General features: G+C 61.8%; 1 protein-coding gene across 2 annotated transcripts; it reads right to left on the reverse strand.

The window, feature by feature from the left end:
- Positions 1-1,002: 1,002 nt before the first annotated feature.
- GPRIN1 (G protein regulated inducer of neurite outgrowth 1) lies at positions 1,003-12,518 on the reverse strand. Of its 2 annotated transcripts, none has more exons than XM_054568004.1 (2): positions 12,349-12,518; positions 1,003-4,030 (listed from the first exon to the last, which is right to left on the reverse strand). In XM_054568004.1, the coding sequence occupies exons 1-2, from the start codon at positions 12,516-12,518 to the stop codon at positions 1,003-1,005; spliced, it is 3,198 nt and encodes a 1,065-aa protein (XP_054423979.1). The 2 variants fall into 2 exon arrangements, with proteins under 2 accessions (XP_054423979.1, XP_054423980.1); XM_054568005.1 differs by lacking the exon at positions 12,349-12,518 and adding an exon at positions 8,829-8,877.
- Between the last annotated feature and the right edge of the window lie 706 nt (positions 12,519-13,224).

Below are 13,224 nucleotides of genomic sequence, written 5' to 3' on the forward strand. Positions count from 1 at the left end.
CCCCCCCGTGCTACACCTGCCCTCCCCGAACATCATAATATATCGTGCTGCTTTGCCTCCTTCTGCTTGTAGCCAATCACAGCTGACGAGTGTTGGGGGAAAATTTTATTACCAATGTATATTGTGACAGTTTGTAGCCAAAAACCACGGCTAGAGGGGTGGGGACAGGGGTTCTAAGTGGTCCTCAGGGCTTGTGGGGCTCACAGCACAGGGGGCACGGGGGGCGGGAGAGGGAGGCCTTTAATGGGCAGCTATGGTTGTAGAGTGAGCTCTCCATTCTGCCCGATACCCAAGACCTTCCGTGACCTTGGCTGTTATCCCCAGACCTGTCTGAAACCCTCGGACCTTTCTGTGACTCTCCTTTCAACTGCAGTGCCAGGCTCCTGCAGCTGTGGCACCCCTTCACCCCCCACCCCGCGCCCCGGGAACCGTGAACCCTGTCCTATGAGGGTGGACCTAGGGCTGGGGGTGGGCCGGCAGATAGGAACGCGGGTGACTACCTGCATGCAAGAGACGTCTGGGACATGGGGGCCAGCCCGTGGCGAGGACACGCACTCACACTCGCATTCTGAGCCTTGCACACTCTGGGGCCTCACACACCGATCCTTGCACACATGGAGGTTTTGCACACATTCTCTCCCATTCTGGGGACCTGGCTGCCAGCGGCAGCCAGCAGCCTGGACAACTCAGGAGCCTGCCTCAGCTCTCAGGCCTCGGGGTACTGAGCAGGTACCCCAGGTGTGGCTGGGAGGGAGTGGAGCCGAGGGCGGTGAGGGGACAGTAGGGTGTCAGGGCTGGGCTTGCAGACTCCTGATCAGGGAGGAGCTGGGCAGAGCGGGTTCATTTGTGTGGGAGGGGGGGCGGGGGAGGAATGAGAAGGCTCAGGAGGCTGCCCATACCTCGGAGGCCTGTCTTTTGTCGAGGGAATCCCTTCCTAGGGCCTGGGGTCAAGAAGGGAGCCTGAGGAGGTTGGAAAACCCGGGCGTACAAAAGTGGGGCAGATCACTCGGCCGTGGGTCCCGCCCGCGAGCAGCATCGCGGCCGGCGCACGCTCTGCAGCAGCGCGCGGAAGAGGCCAGGCGGGCGCTTTGCGTTGCTTTCGGGAGGCGCGGTGCGCACCGAGCCTGCACGGCCGGGGCCCGGGCGGGCGGCAGGGGGCGGCGCGGGTGCCCCCTGGCGGCCGTGCTCCTCGATCTGTCGCTCCAGATGTTTCTGGATGGCCATGCCCAGGACCTCCACCTCCATGGCGGCGCCGTACACCTCCCACGTCATGCCCTTTTCGTCCCAGCTTACATCGCGAACGGGCTCGGCCGCCTCCGGGGGCGCCACGGCGGCAGCCAGCACCGAGCCGGGCCGCACCCGCACCTCGGGGAAGGCGGGCGGCGCGGTGGGCGGCACGGCGGCCTGCGGCGTCATGGGCCCTGTGGCCACAGAGCGTGTCTCGGCGGCCCCCATCGACACTTGCAGGCCCGCGTCCCGGCGCGATGGCTGCTTAGGTGCGGGGCTGGGCGCGCGCGGCGCCGCCTGGAAGCTGAACGCCGGGCCGCCCGAGCCATCCTGCGGAGACATGGGGCTCACCGCCACCGACACGCAGGCCTGCGCGCCTGCCTGCGTCCCCGCGTCCTCACGCGGCGGTGGCGGCGGGCCGCTTGCATCCCACGACGGCGCCTTAGTGAAGTTGTCACGAGTCCGCGGCCCGGGCCGGGGCGCTTCAGCCTCCGAGCCGGGGCTTCCCTGGGCCCCAGCGGCCACCGGCTCTTTCTGCCCCGGGCTGCAGGCCTCGGTGCTGGTCGCTGGCACTCGTTCCACGAGGTTCCCACCACTCCCAGCACCCGAGGGAGCAGAGGCGGAGCCGCAGGCTTCGATATCTGACTCCCTGGGGGAGGAGGCCTCCGCCTGACCCAGAGTCAGGGGGGCCACATTCCCGGAGGATCGCGGCTCAGCTTTTCCTGGAGGCAGTGCGGGGTCAGCCTTCCCCAGGGCCACGGGCTCTACCTTTCCCGAGGCAACAGGGCCTGCTTTTCCTGAGGATCCAGGATCCCCCTTCTCCAAGGCCAGGGGCTTCTCCAGCAGAGACACAGTCTCTGCTCTTCCTGATGAAGCAGGACCCTCCTGCTCAGGGGGCTTGGTGGCTGCTTTGCCCAGGGATTTGGGTTCTGCTTTCCCCGAGGCCCTGGGGTCCACCTTTGTGGAGTTCACAGGATTCCCCTTCTCTGGAGGCAGGGGACCCTCCTTTTCCTCCGCCGCCGAAGCATCTGCTTTCCCCAAGGGAGCCGGGGCTGTTTCCCCTGGGGTCGTGGGGGCTACCTTTCCTGCAGACACAGAGCCTGCCTCGCGCGGGGACATGCCTTCTGCCTTCCCCCTGCTCACAGGGTCTGCCTTGCCCAAGGGCTGGGGCTCGGCCTTCTCTGAGGCTGTGGGACCCGTCTTTGCAGAGGTTGCCGGGCCTGCCTTCTCTGAGGACAGTGGCGCTGCCTTCCCGCCAGCCACCGCCTCGGCCTTTACAGAGGATGAGGGTCCCGCTGTTCTGGAGAACTTGGGATCCCCTGGGACTGAGGGCACAGGGCCTATCTTCCCTGAAGATTCAGGATCCACGTTCCCAGAAGATGATGTCTTTGTATTTCCCACAGAACTGAGGGGACCCGCCTTTCTGGAGGAGCCTGGGTCCTCCGTCCCCGCAGACACACCTCCCGTCTTTCCCACCGACGGGACTTCCGCTCTCCCAGGAGACAAGGGCTCTGGCCTTCCTGAGGACGCGGGGTCCACCTTTCCCGAAGAGGTTGGGCCCACCTCGCTTAAAGAGACAGCTGCCGCCTGTCCAGCAGACTCAGTTTCGGTCACTCTCGAAGACGCGGGATCCCCCTTTCCTGAGGCGGCAGGATCCCTCATTCCCAGGAGCTGAGGGTCCTCTTTTGCAGAGGACACAGTTTCCATGTTTCCCACAGATACAGGGTCTGTCGTTTCCAAGAGCTGGCCCCCTCCGGTCGGGCCTGGAGCCGCTGTTCTGTGGGAGGTGGGCTCGGTTTCGCCTGACGACCCTGGAGCCAGTGATCCACCAGACCCAGGACCTGCCTTTCTCGCAGATGCAGGCTCGGTGTTTTCCGAGGACCTGGGATTCCCCTTCCCTGAGGGTCCAGGATCTCTCTTTCCCAAGGACCCAAGGTCTGCCTTGCCAGCAGGTGCAGAACCCGCCCCTTCTGAGGATCCAGGAAGCTTTTGTCCCGAATACCTGGGCTCCTCCTGTCCCGGGCGTGCAGGGTCCACTGTGGCCGAGGACGTGGGACCCGCCCTCCTTGGGGACTCTGGACCCACCTTGCTCAAGCGCGCAGGGCCTGCCTCTCCCGAGGGTCGGGGGTCCTCCTCTCTTGGGGCCCCAGGATCCATCCTTCCAGAGGCCACAGGACCCCCCTTTCCCAAGACTGCAGGCTCTGCCTTTCCTGTGAACATGGGACCCGTCTCTCTCAAGGGCCTGGCATCTTCCTTTCCTGTGAAGGTGGAATCTGCCTGCTTTGAAGACTTGGCGTCCATCTTCTCCGAGAACATAGGATTTCTGTTCTCCAAGGAGGAGGGATCCTTTTTCACTGAGGACACAGGCTCTGGCTTTCCAGAGAAGGTGACTTCTGGTGTCCCTGAGTTCGAGGCTCCCTGTGTCCCCACTGCCTCCGTGGTGGCTGCCTCTTCGGGGGGGATGCAGGTCAGGGACGGGCAGGCCAAGCTCCCGCCGGGACCGTCAGAGCTGGAGGCCCCTTCCCCAGCCCTGCTGGGGCTGCCGCTGCGCCCGGAGTCCATGCCTGGGCTTTGGGCCGGGGTCTGCCTGGGCGGTACCGCGCTGGCCTTTAGCGGAGAGGGGCAGTGATCCCTCATGGCCGGGCCCCCAGCCCCCAGGCTCCCATCCTGTGGGCAGCAGAGGGCTGAGGGCAGGGGTCCTGGGGGGCTGGAGTCCTTTCGAAGCCCCCGGAGCCAGGCTGGTTCTTCAGTGCTGCCCAAAAGCCCGCATGACGGCGCCGCAGACCCGGGCTGCGGTCTGGCTCTGAAACATAGAGAAAGCAGACTCAGGCTCAGGGGAGACCCGGAGGGCGGAGCCTCCATCAGGCCTCCCCTCTCCTGCCCTCCTGCCGGCGGCCAGGCCTCCCCACCTGGTTTCCTGCCCCCGCCTGGCCCCTTCGTGTCCACAGGGCCTGGCGTAAACACACGAACCCCTCCACGTCACGCCCTGCTCCAGTGCTCCCGGGGACCCTGATTACCCAACATGGCACTCAGGCCCTTTGCGCCCGGCCACAGTGGAACTTCTCACCTTCATCTGCCACTGTCCTTCCCGTGTCAGCCCATCCCATGCAACGTGCTACCTAGAAATCATGCTTCTGTCCTCTAGCCCGTGGATCACAAGCTCTAATGCCATGGGCCAGGCAGGGAATTTAAATGAGGGAAGCAGGCTAAGTATAAAACAGTGGGGAGTGGCAAGGAGCACCGCAAGCTGGAGAGCGCGGGCCGGGCCGAGGCCGGACCCCTACCCCCCCAGCCAAGGCTGCCCTGGAGCAATGCCTCCTGGCAGGGCCAGTACGAAGCGGGAATCCAGCTCTTTAATGTGAAATATCCTAATTAATTCAAGATGAAAAACAACAACAAGAACACTATGGTGGCCAAACGAAATATGTCTGTGTAGGTCCTGGGGAGCTGTGAATAGTTTGTGGTCGAAGGAGAGACAGAGTCGGAGGTGTGCGTTTTCGGAGATCGCTCTAGAAGGGCGTGGGGGCTGGGCTGGAGGCGAGGGGCCGGCCGAGACCTGCAAGGGCTGCTGCCCGGTCATTCATTCAGTCTCTCACTCATTCAGTTCTTCGTGGGGTCACCCGGCCCCTTCGCTGCCACGGCCCCGGGGCGGCTGCGAAGGCCCAGGTGAGAGGGCCCGGGAGGTCCCAGAGAGCGGGTTTGGCGGCTCCGAGAGCTCTGAGGGAAAGCTGGCAGGAACCAGCTGGCCGGGGGGGTGTTGCGGGGTGGACCGCGGGGTTCTGGCTGGGGTGGGTGTGTTGCCAGGCAATGGTGCTGGGCAGGAGGTGTAGGGAAAGAGGGAGTTGTGTTTTGGACAAGCCAAGTGCGTGGTACCTGGGAGGCAGACAGGGCAGTGTCTAGGGGGCGGCTGGGCCTGCGAGCATTTCTATTCCGTTACACAGTCGGCAGCCAAAGTGAACCCCAACCTGCCCATCCTGCCTCGCGCCCAGGCCGCCTCACTCGTGCTCAGGCCAAAGTCCTAGAGCCGCCCTTGACTTCTCTCGCAGCCCGCATCCCATCCATCAGCAAAACAGGATGGATCTACCTTCCCAGCAGATCCAGAATCTGGCCGCCAACCCGAGCTTGACCCATACCACCTGCCACCTGGGTCATCCGCCCCTGCTTTTCCCTTCATCGCAAACAGCTCATTCTCAACACGGCAGCCAGAGGGACCTTAGAAGGACCGAAGGCAGATCGTGCCCCTCCTGTGCTCAGAACCAGGCAGGTGTCTCCCCGCCGCGTGCAAAGTGAAAGTAACCTGACTACGGCCCACAAGACCGCGTTTTCTGGCCCCAGCGCCTGTCCCTCGATTATGCTGCCTCGGCCGTACGGGCTGCCTGGCTGATCCTCGAACACCCGCTGCTCTGGGCCTTTGCACCGGCTGCTGCCTCTGCGTGGAGCACCCTCCCGCCTGAGTCTGCATGCTCTGCCCCCTGACCCATCCTGTGTGACACAGTCCCCTCCCCCGCACTGCCTGGTGCCTTGCATCTCCCTTGCCTTGCTCAGATTTGCTTCATAGTGCCTGTCACCATACAACATTGGTTTATTGCCTATGACGTGTCCTCCCATTGGGATGTCAGCTGCCGGAGGGCACGGGGCTGGGTGTACTGATGTGCCCTCAGGGTCGAGAACAGTGACTGGTAAGTAGTGAGCTAGTAGCTCCCACTAAACCTTTGTTAAATGAATGGCTGAAAGACCTTTCAAGATGTGGGTCCAGCCATGCCATTCCATGTGGTTTGCTTCCCCCAGCTCTTGCTGAGGATGTGAATTGGCTGTAACCTCTTTGGAAGGCCATTCATCAATTCCTATCAAAGCTTCCAGGGCATGTAGCATTTGGGCCAGCAGGCCCACCCCCAGGGACAGCTGTGCACGGAGGGCACGCGAGGACAAGGCTGGTGACGATGGGAAAACCAGGAAGTGGGCCTGGGAAATGCAGGACGACCACCGGGACCCCTCGCAGCTGTCAGCATGTTGGGGCGACGAGGAAAGACGCCCACAATTAAACAAGGGAGGGACAGACTCACGTCCATGGCTTATTTACAAAGAGGGCGTTTCTGGAAGGAAGCCAGTGAAACTTTTAGTAGTGACAGCCTCTGGACAGCAAGACCGTGATTTGGAAGCAGAGGAGGCTTTTTTATGTGCCCCGTTGTGAAGTCTGAATTTGGGTTATGAGTTGTTTAAAAACCAAAACAAGAAAGAAGCCTTTAATGACTCCCCAGTCCATTTAGGGTCCAACCCAACTCCATGGTGTGCTTTCCAGCCCATCAGCTCGCTGGCCTGCTGGGTGGTATCGCTCAGTATGCACCCCTCCTCCAAGGCATGAGCGTGTGCACACACATGCGCACCCATGCACACCCCCCACATGCACACACACTCACGTACACACCCCCATGTTCACTCACACCCATGTTCACTCACATGTACACACACCCATGTTCACTCACACCCACGTTCACTCACATACACTCACACAACACTCCCACATTCACTCACACATACACACACCCATGTTCATTTGCATACACTCACGCACACACATTCACTCACATACACATGCACAAGCACACATGTTCACTCATGCACACTCATGCACATGCGCCCATGTTAACTCACACACATGCACACACAGCCACGTTCACCCACACACACTCATGCACACACACACACACGTTCACACACATACACACATATGCACACACCCACACATACCCACGTTCACTCACTTACACATACACGCACACACACCCACGTTCTCACACTCATGCGCCCATGTTCACAGATGCACCCACGTTCACACACATATGCACACACACACCACCTCTGTGGGTTCCTTCATGGCTTTGTGTCTGTTCCACTGTGGCCTCTCCACACCCTCCTGCCTGGCTCTCTTTCAACCTTGAGGTCTCAGGGTAAATGCCTCCTGCTCCCCTGGGAGCCTTCGTTGCCCACCAGCTCCCTCAGGTTCTCACAGCCTCTAACTAGACTCATGTCAGTCTGCACTTAGCCCTTAATTTTATTTTAAAACTTTTATTTTTTACAGAGAGGGGAAGAGAGAAAGAGAAGCATTGATGTGCAAGAGAAACATCAATGTGTGGTTGCCTCTTACATGCCCCCAGCCAGGGACCTGCAGCCCAGCCATGTGCCCTGATTGGGGATCGAACCGGCAACCTTTCGGTTTGCAGGCTAGTGCTCCGTCCACTGAGCCACACCAGCCAGGGCTGCACTTAGCCCTTTAGACCTCTAGGTCCCTGCCTAGACCTCAGGTCCCTGGATGGGGACTTAGCTCCTCCTGTTCACCACTGGGTGCTCAGGCTTTGGGCTTACGGGACTTGGAAGAGCGGGGGTCATCACCAAATTTGGGACACACGGGGAGGGGCAGTTTTGCAAAGGATAGTGGGCGCTGGGTTTGGGAAGGTGAACTGGGTGCCTGTGGGGCTTACGGAGGAGTGTCCAGAAGCAGCTGTGAGCGGTCTGGCTGGAATTCCTTGGATCTGGCTCTTGGCAGCATGAAAATGAGTTGGGAGGTCACTGGCCTACAGGGATCGGGCAGGCATCAGATTTGAGTGGTATGGACTGTGTCTATCTTCATTTTTTGCCTCTAGATGGTGATATGGGCACAGATAAGTATTTTTCTCCCATCAGAAAAACAGCAGAGTCAGCGAGGTGATTAAAGACCTCTGACACCCTCAGGGTGAGGGAGATGAGAGGGAGTGGTGGGCACTGTGGCAAAGCAGAGAGCACTGGCCCCTTCCCGCAGTAAGTTCTACTACCTGCGTAGGGATTCGTTTACTCATTCAACATTTCTTTAGCACGTATGCAATGTCCTAAACACTGTTCCTGGTACTGGGGATACAGCCGTGAATAAGAAATACATGGTGCCTGCTGTCCGGGTGTGGAAAGATTGGGGGAGAGCAATTCACAAGTAAGCAAATAAATCGTGTAATTTCAATCATAATAGAGGCTGTGAAGACAAAGGAGTGGGCAGCTGGTTTAACACATGGCCAAGGAAAGCCCCTCTGAGGAGGTACAGCTGGGGCAGCCGTGGAAAGGCCTGCGTGGCTGGAGTGCGCTCGGAAGGGGTGGGGAGGAGGCAGGTGGGAGCCCATCGTTCAGGCCTCGGGGGTGGGGCAGGGGTGCCTCCTAAGGGTGCTGGGAAACCGCTGGGGTGTCTTTTCTTTTTCCGTCTTCACCCAAGGATATTTTTTCATTGCTTTCAGAGATGGTGAAGGGAGAGAGAGAAACATCAATATGGAGAGAAACATCGACAGGTTGCCTTTGGATGCGCCCGGACCGGGGATTGTAAGTGCAGGACCAGGGCTTGAACCCAAAACCCAGGCAGGGGCCCCGGCCTGGAATCGGACCCGCAACGCTTTGGTCATGGGATCATGCTCCACCCAGCTGAGCCACAGCGGCCAGGGCACCCCGGGGGCATCTCAGCAGGAAAGCAAACGTGGCTCCTGCATGGCCAGTTCTCGTTTTTTGAGCAAAGTCATCAATGTGGATTTTTCTGTATTTTGAATGTTGGTTAATGTAAAAAATACCACACAGATCAAAAAACTCACTTTTGTGGGCCAGCTCTGACCCCCAGGTGCCTTGCTTGAGACCCCTGACCTATCCGGTCCTTCGGGCTGCAGAAAAGGCTGCTACGAGCCGGAGGACTCGGTGGATGGCCAAGAGAGAGGGCCCGGGCCCGGGGCGGGCTGGGCCTGCCTGCCACGCACGCCTGCCTCTCGCAACCTCGGTGTCCTCTTCTGGAAAACAGAAATTTAACAGCTGCCTGGCAGGTGCGGGGGGAGCTTGGGACGGAGCTGGAAGGGGTCAGGGGGGCTGTCGGGCGGGCGCTCGGAGTCCTCACACGCCCCCTTTCAGCCCGGGTAGCCCAGCCCTGGGTCCCTCATACCAGCCCCTCCCACAAGCTCCCCCTCTGAGTGTGGTCTGAGCAGGAGTCAGGACAGTCTGCCACTTACCAGCTCCGTGACCTCAGGCAAGCCCCTTCTCCTCACCGGGGGCCCTGGCACCCCATGCCCTGCGCCCACGGGGCTGTCGTGAGAGTTAGAGATGAGGGGTGTACGCAGCTCTGCACTTTGGGGCTGGGCTGTGTATGTGGAAGGCCTGTGTTTATCCACTCAGCCTGTCAGAGCCCAGCTGTGCTCCCGAGAGGGGGCAGGGGAGGGGCTGGGGAGGGGGGGGGGGGGGCAGGCCTGCAGCAGAGGCAAAAACGGGCAAACCCAGGCCTCAGATATGTTTGTTTGACTCACAGAGCTAAAAATTTTTTAAAGGAATTCACTTCTAAAAAATAGAAGATTTCAGTGAAAATCAGATTTCCAGCTCCTCCTGGAAAACTAAAATTTGGCAATCTGAGCGTGCTTCCTGCATGGTGACCGTCGGCTGCAGCCAAGCTTTAGCCGGGGCTGTATTCTCCAATTAGCCACAATCGCCACCCCTCCCTACGGGGTCCTGCACACGGGGCCGGCTCTCGGTTGCCATCGGCCACAGGATCTGTACCCTCATTTTCCTCCTAGCCAGACCCTTTCGCTTGTTATCCACCCCGCCTGCAGCCACTTGAGTTCTAACCCTTGACCTAGATACCAAGCAAGGTGGGAAGTGACCTCACACACCAGCCCTTACTGTGTTTCTGTGCCGACCCTGTACACCTGCCCTGCAGTGTTGTCATCTTAATTTCCAGAGGAGGAAGCCGAGGTCCTGAGAGGCGGGCGCAGCCCCTCTGCTAACACTCCTCTTCCGAAAGGTCCCCCTGGAAGAGGCCAGCTTCTCAGTCGCCAGCTCAAGGTTCTCCACCTTGGGATCCGGTTTGGCGTAGGGACAGGGAGCCCAGCCAGCGGCTGGAAAGATGTGGGGTCAAGGCTGAGCTTAGTCATTGATCTGCTCTGTGACTTTGAGCAAGTCTTTCCCAGTCCGTGAAGGGGGGGAGGGGGCGTAGTTATATTTAGAAGGGCTGGGCCAGCCCAGGAGTGAAGACCAGCGGCTCTGCTGCCCGCAGCTCTGCCGGGCCCTCCCTGGCTCTTGTGGAAGCCTTGGCACCCTCCAGCCACCCTGCAGGAGGCGGCCGGGCCCGGGGCGCCACCTCCTCACGTCCACAGAGCCAGGCTCCCTCACGCTCCCACTGGGCGCTCAGCCCTGCGCCCAGCACTCTTGGGTTCCCTTTAGCATCTGGACTCCACGACACTGTCACGAGAGGGGCATTATCGTTGCATTTCACAGATGAGGACCCAGGTCGGAGGGAGAAAAGACTTGACAGCGAGGGCTCACAGCTGAGGCGGGGGCTGAGTTCAAAGCCTCTCATGTCTGAACCCAAAGCCTAGCTTCTTCTGCTCGTATCAGCGAAGCTCTTGGGCACTGACACTTTTAAAACCCCTTTCTGCTCTTCGGGGTCAGGCCAAGGGTCCTCCCTGTCCCCTGGGCCTAACAGGCAACAGCACCAGGGCGCGTTCAGGAGAGGAAGCGGGCGTGTCCCCGGGCACACACCCACCTGTGTCATTCGGCAGAGCAGCTCGCGGGGGGGGGGGGGAGCGGGGCAGGCCAGCTCACCTGGCGCCAGGGCATGCAGACCACAGTGGGTCTGCGGCACCACAGGCCGGCCCGGGGAGCCAGGGCTGGCTGCTGCGTCCTGCTCTAGAGGAGCTTGGTGTGCATGTGGGCAACCTGTATGTGCAGAATGGCCTGTTTGTGTCCCTGGGGGCCACTTGGACCCTGTGGGTGTGCACATGTGTGGCCACATGACCTCAGAGCCTCACGCACGGGAGGGCCGGCCAGGAGGTGAGCACAGGTGCTGTGCTCGATCCCGGGCAGAGCAGCCCCTGCGAAGCCCATTCTGGCTCAGAGGCCTGGCCTGCCGTTCCTCTCCCTCCAGGATCCCTCCCCTCGTGGAGCCAGGGCTGCCAGGCACCAGCGAACACCTCCCGTCGGGACAAGACCCACACAGGCTGGTGGGGCTCTGACAGGCGTGCGTGTGTCCCTGCTTATGTCTGATGATCTCGGTCGGCTGCCCCTCACCCTCTCATCTCCTCGTCCCCTAGGACCCTCAGAGCGGCAAAGCTTCCTGCCTGGGACTGGAGGTGAGAAAGAGCCTAGCAAAGGGTGAGAGCCAAAGCTTCCAGAAACCCCCCCAGCTCGCCCACCCACCCACCCATCCATTCGCCCATCCATTCATCCATTTCCAAGAATGCAAGAGTGTTTGCACACTTGGACTGAGTGTGGGGAAGGGTGGATAGCAAGCTAAGAGACAGAGTGTGTGACAGGGAGCGTGTACACAGTGTGACAGCCTACTCCAAGGGTCTGGGATACATGAGGGACACCATGGTGAGCAGGTGTGAACAGGCACAAGCAGGGCAGCTGCGAGTGTGTTATGATCAGGGAGGATGGTCGAGGTGAGTGCGCTGTGATAGGTGGTGGCTGGTGCGAGTGCGTAGCTGTGCCTGGGTGTGTACACAAAGCTCCCACTAGGTGTACGGGGTGGGTGCACAGGTAGCCGAGCGTATGGGTCTGATGGAATGACCAAAGGCCATAGTGCATGTGTGTGGACCTGTGGCCTTGTTCATTGTGTGACAATGTGTGATGGGACCCCAGAGTGTGTGCCACGCTAAGTGTGGGACGGCGAGTGTGCTCAGTGCCTCGCAGACAGCAGAGCCACGCGAGCGCTTTGCTTGCTCTAGAGGAGAAATGAATCAACTCGGTCGGACCCCCTCCCGACCATGGCGGGAAGCGCCCCCTCCCGAACGGCCATGCGGAACAAAGGGGCTGCCGGCGGCAAGGCCAGGCGCAGGCCCGGATTCTACACACAGGGGCTGGCCGGCGGGGGCCCCTCGGGGGCTCGGCCCGGACAGCGGGACCCGCCCCCGCCCCGCCCCGCTTCGGCCAGGAGCCTGGACAGGGACACCCGCCGCCCCCAGCCGCGCGCGCACACGGACCGGGCTCACACGAGACCCATGCAGCGCGCGGGGCCGAAGCCCCGCCGCCCAGGGGGTTCGAGGACCCTGGACAGCGGCCCCAGGGCCCGCGAGACAGAAGAAAGGGTTCTAAGCCGCCCGCCGCAGGGGCAGCAGGCGCGGGCGCGGCGCTTACCCAGCCGTGCCGCCGATCCGTCTCCTCGGCACGCTGCGCTCGGGATCCCGCGGCCGCCGCGCGAGCGGCCTCGGCTGCCTCCGGCCGGGCTGGCGGGCGGACCCGCGGACTCCGCACCGCTGTCCCCCGCGCCGGCTCCGCGCTCCCGCCCCGCGCCCCGCCCCGGGCATGCGCGCTGGCCGACTCGGGCCTCGGAGCCGGGAGGGGCGGTGCCGGCGGGGCAGCGGGGCCGAGGGAGGAGGAACGCCCCTCACCGCGGCCCCTGGGCTCCTGGGGTCCCCCCTGTACTCGACCCGGTTCCCATTGCACACACTGAGGGGCGGAGAGGCCGCCCTGTCGCTGCACACCAGCTGAGGGCGGGGTGCACTGTCTCAGATCTCCCGCACCCCAGCCCCGCAAGCACCCTCTCCACGGTTCACCGGGAGCACGGCGGGGCTCAGAGAGGGGGAGCCACTCGTCTGAGACACTCAGCGCCTGGACGGGGACGCAGGCCGGGGAGACCTTCGAGGTCTCACTGCGGGGACATTTCCCGCCTCCCCTCGGCCGCGCGCGCTTCCGGCCTTCCCTGCCCCGCCCCCGCCCTTTGTCTCGCCGCTGCCCACGCCCCGCGAGCCGAGCAGACACGGGCGGTGGTGGAGACGGGGGGGGGGTGCCGTGGATTCCCCCGCCACCGCCTCCCGCGCCAGGTGGCCGCCCACCGTCTAGTCTGGGCGAGCCCCTGCTCCTCCCCCTGGGTAGCCAGCCTCGAGCAAACCACCTCGCTTCTCCGAGCCTCAGCTCCGGATCCGGGAAACGGGACCAGCACTCAGCACCGCACAATGGTGCTGGGAGGATGCAGGGCCGAAGCAGAGCTCAGGGGCTTCCAGCCGAATAAGA

This window comes from Pteronotus mesoamericanus, unplaced genomic scaffold, assembly GCF_021234165.1.
Source record: "Pteronotus mesoamericanus isolate MK-2021 breed Mesoamerican mustached bat unplaced genomic scaffold, CSHL_Meso_final contig_2, whole genome shotgun sequence".
NCBI classification, from domain to species: domain Eukaryota; kingdom Metazoa; phylum Chordata; class Mammalia; order Chiroptera; family Mormoopidae; genus Pteronotus; species Pteronotus mesoamericanus.